This window comes from Toxorhynchites rutilus, chromosome 2 (assembly GCF_029784135.1).
Source record: "Toxorhynchites rutilus septentrionalis strain SRP chromosome 2, ASM2978413v1, whole genome shotgun sequence".
In the NCBI taxonomy this organism is placed as follows: Eukaryota; Metazoa; Arthropoda; class Insecta; order Diptera; family Culicidae; genus Toxorhynchites; species Toxorhynchites rutilus.
Window position 1 is genome coordinate 108,464,125 of NC_073745.1, and position 16,301 is coordinate 108,480,425.

Sequence of the window (16,301 nt, forward strand, 5' to 3'; positions counted from 1 at the left end):
TTCGCTCGGGTGGACCTTGATTATATGTCCCAAATACAGGGAAACTTCAATATAACGTGCCCTCGATATAACGTACATTTAACCTCGATATAACGTAAACATTTTCAAAGTGTAAAGGGATAATTTTTTGAATATTTTTTTCTGAAAGAACAATCAATTATCTGTATTTTGATACTAGAACATATTTTGTACCTTCAACAATCCCGAAATACTACTGGTTTTGTGATTCCGAATTCTAAATGAATCATGCTTTCGCCAATAGTATGAAGGAAAACATCATGATAATAGCTACCTTCGTCTTCTAGTTGAATTTATTCATCAACCTTACCCAAACAACAAGACAATAACGTAATATTAGGCTGTCAAAAAAGTCCTGCGGTATTTCCGCGAGGTGTCGTTGTAAGCGCGTAGTTCTAGTTGTATTCATTGTATGATACTATAGCTTGTTGGAAAGGTATTTTTGCGCGCTATAATATAGTCCTTGACAGTGTTTTGTTTGGTTAAGTCGTTCGTGAGTTATAGTGTCGCAAATATGGAGCAAAATAAAGAGAAAATCCGACATATTTTACAGTACTACTATGACAAAAGCAAAAATGCATCTCAAGCTGCCAATAAAATTTGTGCAGTTTATGGACCCGATACAGTTTCCATTTCCATCGCACAACGATGGTTTCAACGTTTTCGTTCTGGTGTAGAGGTCGTCGAAGATGCGTCACGCTCCGGAAGGCCTGTCGTCGAAAATTGCGACAAAATCGCTGAATTAGCCGAGAAAGACCGGCATAGTAGCAGCCGTAGCATCGGCCAAGAGCTGGGGATAAGTCATCAAACCGTTATTAACCATTTGAAGAAGCTTGGATTCACAAAGAAGCTCGATTTATGGGTGCCACACACGTTGACGCAAAAAAACATCTTTGACCGTATCGACGCATGTGAATCGCTGCTGAATCGCAACAAAATCGACCCGTTTCTGAAGCGGATGGTGACTGGCGAAGAAAAGTGGGTCACTTACGACAACGTGAAGCGCAAACGGTCGTGGTCGAAGCCCGCTGAAGCGGCTCAGACGGTGGCCAAGCCCTCATTAACGGCCAGGAAGGTTCTGCTGTGTGTTTGGTGGGATTGTCAAGGAATAGTCTATTATGAGCTGCTTCCCTATGGCCAAACGCTCAATTCGGACCTGTACTGCCAACAACTGGACCGCTTGAAGGTAGCACTCAAGAAGAAGAGACCATCTTTGATAAACAGAGGCCGCATTGTCTTCCATCAGGACAACGCCAGGCTACACACTTCTTTGGTGACGCGCCAGAAGCTCCGGGAGCTCGGATGGGAGGTTCTTTTGCATCCGCCGTATAGTCCGAACCTTGCACCAAGTGACTACCACCTGTTTTTGCCCATGGCGAACGAGCTAGGTAGTCAGAAGTTAGCCACAAAAGAGGCCTGTGAAAATTGGCTATCCGAGTTTTTTGCCAATAAGGAAGCGAGCTTCTATAACAGGGGTATTATGCAGTTGGCATCTCGTTGGGAACAAGTCATCGAAAAAAACGGCGCATATTTGACTTAAAACAGATGATTGTAAGTAATTTTATGAACAAATGAAAATTAAAAAAAAAAAGACCGCAGGACTTTTTTGACAGCCTGATATATATATATATATATATATATATATATATATATATATATATATATATATATATATATATATATATATATATATATAAGTAATGACCGAAGTGGCGATTACAATATAAAAAATAAATTTATTTTCGCTAAATTTAAAGATTACACATCAACGTTCATACTAAGACTAAATGCTATCTTCTGTTCCCTGCCTTTTTATAATGTCGGTATCTCGCGTCAGCAGATTCCTTGTTATCCGTACGGTCGCGTTGTTTCCAGATCGGGTTCCTTTGAATGATGTCGCGTGGTCAGCCGTTGTCGTCAGTTGTTATGGCTCGCGATTGTCTTGATGGGAGGCCTCTGGGTGCAATCTGATCCTGGTTGCATCGGTTGTTATGATTCGTTGTTGCTCTAAGTGGTCGTGTGGGGTACATCTGGTCGTAACGTCTCCCCCCTAAGTTTCAAGCGTCCTCGATTGAAGTTTCGGCAGCTCGATCCATGGTTTCGGGATGCATTTTTGCTCTGCCTTCTTCCCCGGAAGTAGGGATAATGGAATACTTCCGTTGTTTTCAGTTTCGTCCACCTGAGTAGCCACGAGAGGTTCTGGCGGATTTTTGGTTACTTCATTTCTTTTATTACCTTTTTTGTAGAAATATACAGAAAAGAAACAGATAAATGTTATTATGAGGAGGGTTGTACCTCCAATTGTTACCCGGTGTTGTGTGGTGTTCAAGTAAAGTTGAACTTCATTGAGTTCTTCCAAGTTCTGTATTCGTAGCATGACGTTTTCATCGTCAAGATCTGTAAAATTTCCATTTTGGAGGGGCTTGCTGTATATTGGGATCAGGTATTCTTGCTGGTAGGTTACGTCAGGTTGTCCAAAAAATGTGAAATTTCGTATTTTGACGGTACAGTTTTCGGTTTCGATTATTGTGGCATCGCTAACCATCCTTGAATCTCCGCAAGAGTCTTTTACTTCTACGATTTCTGTTGTGTCGATCAGGATGATTCCTTGCTTGACTTCTTTGATTTGTGTTGTTTGTTTTGATTTTACAAACGGGCATTTGGGTGTTTGGTGAGTTAATATTTTATAGATGCAATCGTCCTCAATTAGGTTATTTCCATCGCAAATATCGCATTCTGTTGGTTGGTAATAAACTGTGTTGCCATATTTCGTTACCAGGTTGATGTTCGTATCGATCCGTGAATTGTTAACTCTCAAAGTATGGATTTCTAACAAATCGTACGTCTTTTTATCCAAAATGGGGGTCTTTATTAATATGACTGCTTGATTGTTGCTGATACCGACACTCGCTGAGGTATATTGGAAAATTTCGTCTAAGTAATTTAGCTTTATTGTTTGTGTCTTAAGCCTGTCTAAAATTAACTGTTTTTCCTCCAATGAGAGTATGTTTTTGTTTATCAAGCCTACTCTAGAAAATTCTACTTGCTCCTCGATGTCCTCTATTATGCTGATAATTTTGTCCATATTCCAGATAAGGTTGACGAATTCTAAATCTGTTTTTATTCCCTGTACTGTGTTGTATTCCTTAGTAATTTTTGATTCAATTTTACTAATAGAGTCTGTAATATTATTCAATTTATTTTGAAAAAGTTCATTGATCTGGATTTGTTTCATCTGATTGTTCACTAATTTGTCTCCTTGTGTTTTTAATATTCCCAAACTTTGATGCATGACTATTAGGTCATCGTTATCAGGGTTTCCCGTGATGAGTTTAATGGCTGTTCCTAATGCGTTCATAAGTCCCCTTTTTATTCTATGTGGTAGGAGGCTCCTGAGTTTATCTTTTGCTAGTTTGGTTTTTTCTAGTAGTGTTTGCTCTAGGTGTTCTATAGTTTCAAACGATTTCATGATTTTTTCTATGTTTTCTATATTGTCATTTAATGTATTTAGGTTGATTCTATGCAACATTCTGTCATATCCGATTCTAATCCTTGCTGTTTTGATCTTGAACGCAACCAATCCATTGCTGTTCGTTATTTCTTTATAGTTGGTGGTGCTTATTGTTTTGATGAGTATTATTCTGCAAGAAAAACAAATGGCTTCTTTAATATGGTGTTCATTTTAGTGGTCTTTGTTAATTTTTTATGCGATTTTTATGGATTTTAATGTTATTTGTGTCCTTGAAGGTTAGATGGTTGTCTTCTTTTATGGTAGAAAGTTTATAAATGTCTTTATCTTTATTCAACCTTTGACTAATTTTTATGTATTTCGTGTCGTTAGGGTTGAGTGGCTTGGGTTCTTCACGATTCTCATGCTTCTTTTCGAAGGCTTGTTTACGTTTATCTAGTTCCAATTTTACTGCAGAGTGGATTTTGTTGGATTGTTCAATTATGTCAGCCGCGTTCGTAACATTATTTGTGTTAAATATTAGCTCACGTGGTTTTCGTTTCGTCACGGAGTGAAATGTATTATTATAGATGTCGGTAATTATATTCATCCGATCGTTGATCGGAAGTTCATTATATTTTGTTTTTAGTGTTCTATAAAGCTCGATTATCGTTGAGTGGAATCTCTCAACTATTCCGTTGGAATTAGAACTACTCGCGAAATGAATTTCGATTCCGAGCTCGTTTAAAAAGCCGACGAAATCTATTGATGTAAAAGCGGGCTCTTGATCACAAATTATCGTTTGCGGTCTACCGAAGTGCCTGATGTGTTCGGAAAAAGCGCGTTTTATGTCTATTATCGTTCTTGTTGTCAGTGGTATGGCGTTGGCGAATTTGGAGAAGGAGTCCACGATGGTCAGCCATTTTTGGCCTTTCATGAAAAATATGTCCATGTGAACCCGTTCGAATTGTTTTGAGCCGAAAAATGATTTCTGAATTAATTTTGGGGGCTTCCTGTCGTATTTGCTTCTTTTACAAATATGACAGGAGTTAACAAATATTTTCAGTTTTCGCTCGATTTCGGGGAAAAAATATTTCTGCAGGATTTGCATTTTGTTTTCTTTTGCTCCTCTGTGTGCTGCGTCATGTATTTCCCGTATTATGGCATCTTTTTGCTCGTCTATTCTGACATCTTCTAGAAGCTTTTCTGAAATGAAAACTTTGAATTTATTGTTAGTAAAATGTTTACAGTATGTTTCCTGAACGAGTTGTACTAATGATATTGGAATTTTTAGACAAGATATTCCTCTGGGGTTAAGGTAACTTTTGAGAATTTCGACTATGTCTGCTTCTGTATATTCTGGTTTTACAATAGTGAATCGGTGGTATTTTGGAAATGTTTCTTCGTGTATAGTCGTATCAAAATGATTTATTTTAAAAATTATTTGTGTTCTAAAACTGTTGATTGGTTTTTCGGTACACCATATGAAAAAATCATCACTGGTTTCTGCTGAGTGAACAGTTTCAAGATCAAGTTCATTATTATTTAATTCTTCTGGTTTTATCCTCGATAAAGCGTCTGCTACCACATTTTGGTTGCCAGGCTTATAAATGAGTTCATAATCAAATTCCTCCAATGCTATTTTCCCCCTTATAATTCTTCTGTTAGCGTCTGTCATGGAGTAAGTAAGTGGTTGGTGATCCGTAAGAAGTTTAAATTTTCGTCCATAAAGATATGGTCGGAAATGTTTCACAGCCCAAACGATGGCTAGAAATTCCTTCTCCGTCGTGGAATAGTTTTCTTCGGTGTTGTTAAGGGTCCTAGATGCGTACGCGATTGGTCGATCTTTGCCTATGGGTCCTTGTGAAAGAACTGCCCCTATGGCAAAATCGCTGGCATCGGTGGTTAGTATGAATTCCTTCGTGAAGTCGGGATAAATGAGTATAGGGTCCATTGTAAGAAGTTGTTTACATTTCTCAAAACATTCGACTGTTTCTGGGGATATAACGAATTCGGTGTCTTTACGAAGTAGAGCAGTTAAAGGCTTCACCAATTTCGCGAAATCTTTAATGAATCTGCGGTAGTATCCCAGGGTACCAAGAAATTGACGTATTTCCTTTTCGGTTTTTGGAGTCGGCCATTTCTTAATTATTTCGATTTTGTCGGTGTTTGGTTTAACGCCTTCTTCTGAAACAGTGTGTCCAAGATAGTGAACTTCTTTTTTGAAAAATTCACATTTATCTATCTGGATTTTTAAATTTGCTTCCTTTAGTTTTTTCAATACATTCATGAGATCTTTCTTATGTTCCTCTAGGGAACTTGAGAAGATTATGATATCGTCCATATAGACGAGACAACACTTCCCTAAGAATTCTCTCAAGATGCAGTCCATAACACGCTGAAAAGTTGCTGGAGCATTTTTCAGCCCGAATGGCATGCGTGTAAATTCATATTTTCCGGAGTTAATCGAGAAAGCTGTTTTCTCGATATCTTCGTTTGCAAGTTGAATTTGGTGAAAACCGGACACCAAATCAATTGTAGAAAAATAACAAGTTCGGCCAAGTTTATCAAGTATTTCCGTTATTTCCGGGATGGGATATTTATCACTAATTGTCTTTTCGTTTAGTTTTCGATAGTCGATAACTAAACGAAACTTTTTCTTCCCAGAAGCGTCTGTTTTCTTCGGGACAACCCATATAGGCGATGTATAAGGTGATATTGATTCCCTTATTATCCCGTCTCTAAGCATTTTTTCCACTTGTTGTTGGATTTCTGTTTCGAAAATTTGTGGGTATTTATAGGATTTTGTATGTATTGGTATATTGTCTGAAGTCCTGATATTGTGCTTTATCTTATGGGTGAAAGTTAATTTATCCGAGTCGGTATAAAGTATTTCTCTGTTGGCATCTATAACCCTTTCTAAAGCTTTTTTCTCCTCATCGTTCATGTGTTCACTCCTAAAACAGTATTTTCCTTTTGGTGAAATTTTCGGAATGTCCTTCAATCTAAAACAATCGGTTCCAATTTCAATTTCATTAGAGTTCAGTTGTACTGTTCTTTTGGGGTAATGACTTTTTATTGCCACTATAGCTATGCCATTTTTGCTTTGGTATAAACCGGGGAGAATTGAAAAATAATCAAATGGAGTTTCTTCCTCAACAAGAAAGCTACCTTTTTGCTTTATTGGTATTTCTACAAATTGGAACTCTTGTTCCGAAATGTTGATTTTGTGGTTTCCTGGAAATTTCTTTTCGAGGTTAAAAGTTTTTCTACCAATTTTCAATTTATTTCTGCCGATGTCCAACTGAGCATTGAGGTCTCTCAGTGTTTCGTACCCTATTAATCCATCGAAAAAATCGTGGAAATCGAATACATAAAATTTTACTTTCTTCCTAATTTGGAAGATGTCAAATGAAGCTGATTTATTGATGTCATGTTTGCCATTGATATTCGTGACGTGAATTCCTGTTTCATCTTTGCAATTTTCGAGTTTAACATGTTTGGGCGAAATATAATTTTTATTGGCACCTGTGTCCATTAAAAATTTTAAATTGCCCTTAGTTGTTTGGATAGTCAGATAAGGAATAAAATTATTATTCTTTATGTTTTTTGCTTTTCCTTTCTTACCATCTGAAAATTTAATTCGTCGCCTTCAAAATAGTCGTCGTCTTCTGATTCTAAAATTGAATCGTTCGACGTCAAATCCGCTTTAGGTTCCGGTTCGCGCACTTCATTATTATGAACCTGCATTTTCGACTGGTACGTCCTCATAGAAACGTCCTCGTCATTATTTACTTTTTGAGATCTGAATCTCTCAGATACGGGTTTATTATTCTGATTGGTTTTTGGATTATATGATTTTTGATTTTGTGAAATTGTCTGAGCCTTCTGCTCGGGAATTCTGTAGGTCGAAGGACCTTGTTTGTTTTCCAATTTTTGCCTGAATGCGGCATTGGAATGTTGCATAGTTATGTCATGGGCCTCTTCTAACGAATTCGGCCTATAGCTACGCACGTACATAGCCAGCTGATCCCCATTCAGTCCGTCTATGTATCTTGTAAGTGACATTAAACTTATTAATTTTATGACTGCTTCCATGGAATTTTTATAGTCTTCCATGTGTGCAGCAGACGATTTGATTGCTGTATCAATCGTCTTAACTTTGTTATAGTATTCTGTGAGAGATGCTTTCCCTTGTTTTACATAAAAAAGAGATTGGATATGTGAGGTGATATCTCTCTTGTCTCCAAACGAGTTTAAGAGAACCTCTTTAATTTCGTCCCATTCCGTAGGGTTACCGGAGGAAATCAAAACCTCTCTTGCTTCCCCGATAATTTTTGACCTAACAACACGTATGATTTGCTTGTAGGTTGGCTCGAATTTATAGTCACTGAATAAATCTAGTGTTTGCTGCGTGTCTTCCACCCACGCGAGCGTTTCTTTTCTATTTCCGCTAAAGTGCGGAATATTTTTCACGGGATCCGGCGTGACGAAATTTAAAAATGGATCCTTCGCTTTGTTTTCTAACTTAGTTATAGTATGAATAAGAGCGGCCTGGTTTTTCGTTAACTCTTGTATTTGAGCGATTAATTGCTCCGCTGTAATTTCCACTGGTAATTCAGCTTGCGCTGTTTCTTGCATTGTTTGGTTCTCTTGCGTGGACATTATGCTGTCTCTATGCTGTTGAAACCGTTCGTGTTTAGAATTTTTTCTTCTTGAAGCAATGGTTGCACTTGTTAGTTGCACTTGATCACTTTTTGGTTAATTAATAACGAGAGTGAAAATTACTTACAGTATCAGTAACCTCATTCCCGGAGTCTGTTAATGTTATCGATGAGCGTGGTTCCGTGAGTTGTTCGGCAGCTCCCGTAACTCCAGCGATGTCCTTTCGCGGATGGTTTCCCAGGAAGCAGCACTACACAACACTTTCACAAAGACTGCGCCAGTAATGACCGAAGTGGCGATTACAATATAAAAAATAAATTTATTTTCGCTAAATTTAAAGATTACACATCAACGTTCATACTAAGACTAAATGCTATCTTCTGTTCCCTGCCTTTTTATAATGTCGGTATCTCGCGTCAGCAGATTCCTTGTTATCCGTACGGTCGCGTTGTTTCCAGATCGGGTTCCTTTGAATGATGTCGCGTGGTCAGCCGTTGTCGTCAGTTGTTATGGCTCGCGATTGTCTTGATGGGAGGCCTCTGGGTGCAATCTGATCCTGGTTGCATCGGTTGTTATGATTCGTTGTTGCTCTAAGTGGTCGTGTGGGGTACATCTGGTCGTAACGTATATATATATATATATATATATATATATACTCGGAAACTACTGAACCGATCGACATGAAAATGGGTATGTAGGGGTTTTTGGGGCCGGGGAAGGTTTTCGTGATATTTTGAGACCCCTCCCCCCTCTCTAAGGTAGCAATAAATGTTTCTATGGTGTTAAGATACTCCTTCCCCCTCTCTTAGAGGGGGCTGCCGTACAACACAAATTTCTGCATTACTCGAGAATTAATCAAGTAAATGGGCTGGACGAAGTTTGCCTGGTTAGCTAGTATATATATATATATATATATATATATATATATATATATATATATATATATATATATATATATATATATATATATATATATATATATCGCCATTTTGTGGTGGTGGCCATTTTGGATTTACATTTTTCATAAATAACTGTGTTCTACTAGTCAAGCCCTTTCATCCGATAATCATATTGATGGGGTTTTAAAAAAAATATATTTATGGTGCCATTTTGTCGTGGCGACCATTTCGGATTTGCATTTTTCATAAATAACGGTGTTCTACAAGTCAAGCCATTTCATTTGATACCCATATTGATGGGCTTTAGAAAAAATATATTTTATGCCATTTTGTGGTGGCGGCTATTTTAGTTTTGCATTTTTCATAAACTCTTTCATTTGATACCCATATTGATGGTATTTTGAGAAAATATTCAGTCCGCAATTTTTTGGGTTCTTAAGATAATAGAATACGCAGTTCTATAATGATGGCAGAGATAAAGATGTGTCCACAAGAAGGGGGTAAAATTCCTATTACGAAGTTCGTCGCTAAGTGCGATTCGGATGTTTTTCTTGCGGGGCCTAAATAGTCTGCGGGAACGCTAGACAGTAATCAGAGGAATAAACGGGAAACAATTATTATTTTTACAGGTCAAAACAGGTCACGTTTTTATGAAATGTTAACGTTAATAACTATTTTTGCTGCGAACGGATTTTGGGGATTTACATACCAAACAAATCGGAAATTCCCTAAGATTAGTTTGATATGCTATACATTGCAATCCCATAGTCTGTATATGGTTTAATTTGATGAAGATTGGATTCCCATTTCCTCATACATTTGTCCTGTCCATTTGTGTGCTGTAAATAACGAGCAACGAAGGAGAAATCGTAAGATATGAAATCTTCGTGAACAAAGGAAAAGAAGAAGAACGAAGGGGAATATTTGCCTAGAGTATAAACAGTCGAATTCGCTGAGGCAAACTTTCAAAAACCATTTTTTGTGTGGACACCGACTGGACAACATCGTTGCTGGGCGAGCTGGATGGCGAGGGATCGAATGCCTTTCTCAAGGCAATGGGGGTAAAGGAGTAATATTATGGATAAAGTAGAGATTTCTAAGGGCCTTTTTGAAGGTTAGAAACGAATGAACTGATGAAGTTTAAAGTCTCAAGCAAGAAGGCAAACCTTCAGTATCGTTCTGTATTCAAAGCAATGAATATCGCTTGTTCTTCCTTGTTTCGCGTCATCACATGTCTTCGTTTCGGATTGAGCTGTGGACGCGATCATATTACTCACTCGCTGATGTCTCTGGCATTGCAATGATTGCATCAAACTGACGCCATTGCATTAAGGTTCTGAGCTATACAATTGTGTGGGGAATCATCAAGCTAGGCTATCGTCAGCTCACCAAGAAAATAAATGTTCTGGAATTTTGTCAGTGATTTGGTTTCGCATGACGGTAGGAACACTCTTTCCACAAAGAATGACAGCTAAGGAGGCTAACGGAGATAAGTGTGTGTATATTTAGTTGCTTCAAGCCATCGATATATGGATATTTGTATGCGTACGTGCTTCATAACCCGTACGAAAAAATAGTGCATCTTCGCTACGCTGAAACCCCATTTGTATCTGCTACCGTGTGCATTGGCCCTGTAATGATGCAACAATCGCCTAATTTTTTTATGCTATGATTGACGATTGTTTGGTGTTGCAAGTTATGCTGTCGTAATTGTAAGTATAAACAAGGAGGGGAGATAGTGGGAGGGAAATATTTACGCTAGGGTATTGGTAACGAATCTCTGCTGTTACAAATATTTAGCCTTTTTCCAAGCAGTTAACATTGTTCGTTTTCTGTCATCAATGCATTGAACGGACGCTATGGTGACGCATGTGTTAAGGTTGTGCACCAGAAAATTATTTGGGGAATACCAAGTTATTCAATAAGTTATATTAGTTATTAAATCCGTCTGAATGCCTGCTAATGAAATACTACTCAAGCCCAACGCTATGCTTATACAGCATGTGCTAATCTGACTTAACAGTGTTTCTTGAATACCGGCCCTTAACTTAGTTTGGAACCTTAAATTTTATACAAATATGGAAATAATTTTAAGAAAAATTATCCAAACAGAATTAAGGTGAATGATAATAACCAGACCAGAGGACACAATCAGTGCTGCAATACATAAACATCAAAGTCATACAAAATTTGATCAGAATCACTCAATTTTTCTCTAGAAGAACATTAAGCATTAGAAAAGCCGCCGAAATATCGGACTCGTTTGTACTGGTATGACCCAGAGCAGGGTGACGGACTCTCGTGTTAACTACATCACATAACTCAGGAAAATGTTATACGAAGATCAGGCGTGCAAAAATGTAATACCACCCAAAATATTTTTTTATCATATTTTTTGACATCCTTATAAATTATACTGACCCGGCAAACTTCGTCCCGCCCAAAATTTGTTTTTTTTATCAATACCTTCAAACATTCACGTTTTCTTACTATAAGCAAGTTCATGGGTCCAATAGCAGAATTGTTCATTGATTGATCTTCTAATCGACCCCATTGAATTTACCTTTTACAATAAAAATCCTAGTATTTATAACAAAACTCATCATTATAATATCAGATTATTTTCAAACACAATTCTCGTTCAAGATTTGTCAACCACTTGCAAATAACAAGTTTCTCTGTTACATGGAATAAATGTTTTATACAGAAAGTATGATAGAATAAAGACAGCCCTAAATCGGACAATTCCTTCCTCGAGTTCTGCTCTTATTAACACATTCGGCGATACATTTTTATTAGGTTAGATAGAAGAAGATACAGGAGTGCGTTTCATCACATTAGAACCCATTTCCAGTTTCGAACAAAGATCAATTTCGCTAACGCAAACATCAAATGAACTAACAGCACTTGTCACTATGTCACTATCACATCACTATTAACAACTGGTTTATTGCTGTATTTATTTATTTTTATTATTGGTTATTTGGAAAAATTATGTCCACACGAAAGTTCTAGCAAATCCTACGATTTATTCGCTTTGACAAAATAACTAAAAATAGACGTCTACAAACAAATAAATTCGCCTCGTTTTTGGAAATATGGGACACCTTCATTGAAAATAGTCAGGCTTTCTATCGACTAAAATAGAAGAGTTGTTGAGCAATCATTTCCGTCATAGGCCATGTGCAGGTTTACACTGTACATGCCAAATAAACCGGAAAGAGTTCTTGTTCCAATTCGCAGAACAGTATTTTACCGAATGCAAAGCAGCAAGACATAAAAAATCATCTGAATATGAAATCGCACGAAGATCAACTGCAAAATTATCAGATGTAAACCGTTCTAACAACCGCTAAATTTGTCAAATACGACTTTGCTGCGACTATAAAACAAAAATACAAATGATAAAGGTATGTCAAAAGTATGTTTGCATATAATTTACACCATAAAAAGTTTTCTACTTTCCTTTGTAAAAAAACCAATAATAATGCATAATTTTTTTCCCAAGTGATTGTTTTTTCATTGTTGATATTTACTAATAACTTGTCATATAACTGTAAACAATATAAAAAGTATTGAAAATTAATTTAAAACCAATTTCTTTTCATATTATTTATTCTTTCGCAAGGCAGTCATTTTGATTGTTTTTGGGCAATCTAGGTATATATAAAGTTTCAGTCTTTCTATTGTTAAACCACTTCTCGCCGAACGGTGTCGCAAATAAATTACATTTGTCGTTTCGAAACAGATGTTTTTTATTGAACTTTGGGTTAAGTAGTCAAATAGATGTTCGAAAAATAAATTAAACAGTAAATTTCATTTCATTTCTGTTTTCAACAGTAAACGTTATGAGTAAATGTTGAGTACGTTGAATTATTCGATGTCGAATTTGATGAGAATCAATATTATATATATTTTACTACTGATTTGATTGTTTCATTATCCACTTGAAAAATCAAATGCAGATATTTATGTAGTTATAACATAAAAAACTAAATTGCTTCTCTAAGTTCATCGCAGTGCAGTGAACTATATAAGCAACGTTTCAATGACTTCTTATATTCGTCTATTAGGAAACGCTAAGTGAAAAGATACTATCATGAAAGGCATGTTTGGGCTCTACAAAGAATGTGATTCAGATGTAGATTTAGCTTATAGCACATAATACTAGTAATTGTTGTTTTTCGAACAATGTATGAAAGCTGTAAGGTACTACGTCTGTTATGCGTACAGTGCTTTTTCGAAAACGTTTTTTCAAAATTGTTCGATTATTTTCGAACAAAAAATGTTTGTTCGATGTTGAGCATGGGTATTACATTGTGTAGAATGCGTAACAGCGAAAAAGTCGATTTTGTTCATTTTGTCGTTTACGTCTCCTATACAAACATGGGTAGTCTCTGTCGATTATCCTGTGGATCAGTGCTTGGATTTTGAATGAACTGAATATGAGCATATGCCCTTCATTCGTTTTCTCATTCATGTACGTTGCTCCCTTTGAACCATTCAACACTACGGTGCCAGGCGAATTGCCTTGATTCACTGCCATCGACATCGGTGAACCATCAACATTCGAAGCTTGAATTTTAAAAGAGGAGCTCGAGCATTCTAAGCTCATTCTTTCTTCTATTCGCTATGATACATACTTGTGGACGTCATCCACTCACAGCTGTAAACTAAATACAGGCGCTTGTGCTCTCTTAGCGGGCTGTGGTCGAGCCTTGGCTGCACATATGGTGCACGGGAGGAGAATTGAATTGAAGCATTTTTCTAGTTTCGCATTTATTTTATTCACAGCAAACTACTAGGCTTAAACGTGAAGTTTATTAAACTTTTAATGTCATAACGATTTATTTGAACGTTACGTATCTTTCAGGTAATAATATGAAACTTGAACTATTAATGTTAGTTCAAATATTCTATTTATAACAAGTTAATCTACCTAACAATGGTTTTTGGCTAGAATTATCTCCACCAAAATAGGTTTTTCAGAAAATCATCATAATTTTTGAACTTCAATAGTTGGGCTATGTTGTTTCATTTAGGAATGTAACACGGATTACATTTTCCTTTTCAACTGCAAACCGGAAACTGGTGCGTTAGTGCGCTTTTTATAAAGTAAAAAACTTTAGTACGCGAAGATAAGCGCTTTGGTGTTGCATGTATTGACATAAACTTATATACAGTATCAGAACAAAGCCATTCCTTATACTTCTATTAGGCATGGTAGAGTTTGATGAAAGGCACAACTTGACAAACCTGACCCAAAAAAGTTATTCGATATACAATTTTGGACTCGAAACTGTATACAGTTTGAAAGAGAAATATTTTTTTAATGTTTCGAATATGACTTATTTCGAAAAAAAAGTTACCTTTTAATGTTAAGGTGAAATATAAGTGCCTATTATAAGTACAGTGAGATGAAAATAGTGACTTTTGAAGATTTAGTTGAATTTTTACCAGGAATTTTTTATATCGATATTGCAAATTGTAGAGAACTAGAGAACTTTAATCCAATCGATAGAAACAATAATGTTTATATTAATTTCTGGGATAAAACTAATAATAACATATTGAAAATTACCAACTTTTAAGTTTTTCACTTCCAAAATGTTATTTAAATACACTAACACAGATGTTCCAGTACTTTATTCTTTAGCGTACTTTTTAATGTAGATCCAGTTAGAGGCAACAGAGTCTGAAACAACAAAAAGTTCTATAACTCTGTCATTGTTGAAATTCAAACATATGCGTAGAAGGATTTTTCTCATCAAATATGATCGTCTATCATCTCCTGAGAGATTCTGAATAAATTTATTTTTTTCGTATGAGAAAGGTGTGACTTTAAGAAATGAATAAAAAAATTAAATTCTACTTTTATATTAAAAAAAACGAAAATATATGCATAAAAAACGAATAGAACAATGTTTTTGACTCGATAAAATACAGAATTCGATTATATACAGTTCAAAGTTCGTAAAAAGTTCGGTATGTATATTAGCAAATTTCGAAACAGTAAGAAAGTATGAAACGCTGTTGAAAACTATAGAGAAACTGCTATACGCGATGTCCAGAACAACAACGACATACTGCTTCGCATAGTAGTTTCAAAACAATTGATTGTTATTTCAAGCAATAATTCCAAGAGTATAAATCTAAACATTTAATTTTTAAACGATTTGTTAATAAAACTTGTCATTATCGATGCGCGTTTTTATTAAAAACATAATCGAAGTTACAGAAAGACATAGACAAGTTTGTTAGAAAATACATTATATCGTTCCTATTACACGATATTGCAATGAATTCGAAGTTTTGAGGTAAGTTTACTGCTTGCTTTATTCACGTGAATACATTCCTCGTACAGCGAAATACAGCAAATATGTACAGTGTTGTCTACCGTAAATTTCTTGGTGGAAGGAGTAATACTACATATCAATCCAGTATATAACGTATGAACGTTAAGTTATGAAATATCATTAAAGATAATTATACAGTAATTCAAGTGAGAATGAAAATATCTTATAATTTATCGAACATTGCATCGCTCACCCAATCATCACATTATATTCATATAAACTTAAACTCAAAACATATGAAGGAGTACCTTATGAATCTGCTTCAAAATAATGTCGACGATATTAATACAAAAAGTGCGACACACGGATCGCGCGCATTTCTAAAATATAGATTCTAGCTGGCTCAAATGAAATACGCTTGAGGAATTATTTGCATTCAAATTCAGTAGCACACACTGAATTTGAATGATTCAACTGCAAACTGGCACGTGAATCTCATATGCTACTGAACCAAATATACTGCTTACAGCCTACGTTCAGGGGATAAAAAAGAATTGCTAGACTCTCTTCCAAATAGTCTCACGACTTTTTAGCGTTATGAGTACAAATTCTTCAGTACATATGGATGGACACAATCGTTCTCACTTTTATTTCTCGTGTGGTATCTTCAGCGCGAACAGCAGTTGCTTGGTACGTTAGTGTGAGAGCTTTAAAGCAACTGAACTGTTTTACGGTTCGTTCATTCAAATTTGAATGAATGGTGAAAGCACTGCTGTGGAAAAGCACACATGAAACATAAAAACAATGTTTCTTCCATTGATATTTTTATTCGAATTAGAGATTTTCTATTTTTCTGGCTGATTGTGTCAAGAAGAGCTCTATAGCAAAATTCATATTTATTAAAGAACTTCCCGGTACAGACGTCACAACCAAATTGAATGTCCTGATGTCATTTAGCTTATTTTGCAGTAGCTT

At 36.0% G+C, this 16,301-nt stretch overlaps 1 protein-coding gene across 1 annotated transcript; it reads right to left on the reverse strand.

The window, feature by feature from the left end:
- Nucleotides 1-2,068: 2,068 nt before the first annotated feature.
- On the reverse strand, nucleotides 2,069-8,387 carry LOC129764695 (uncharacterized). Its single transcript, XM_055764050.1, has 2 exons — nucleotides 8,259-8,387; nucleotides 2,069-3,659 (listed from the first exon to the last, which is right to left on the reverse strand). Exons 1-2 carry the CDS (start codon nucleotides 8,273-8,275, stop codon nucleotides 2,069-2,071), a joined length of 1,608 nt encoding a protein of 535 aa, XP_055620025.1. The 5' UTR covers nucleotides 8,276-8,387.
- Between the last annotated feature and the right edge of the window lie 7,914 nt (nucleotides 8,388-16,301).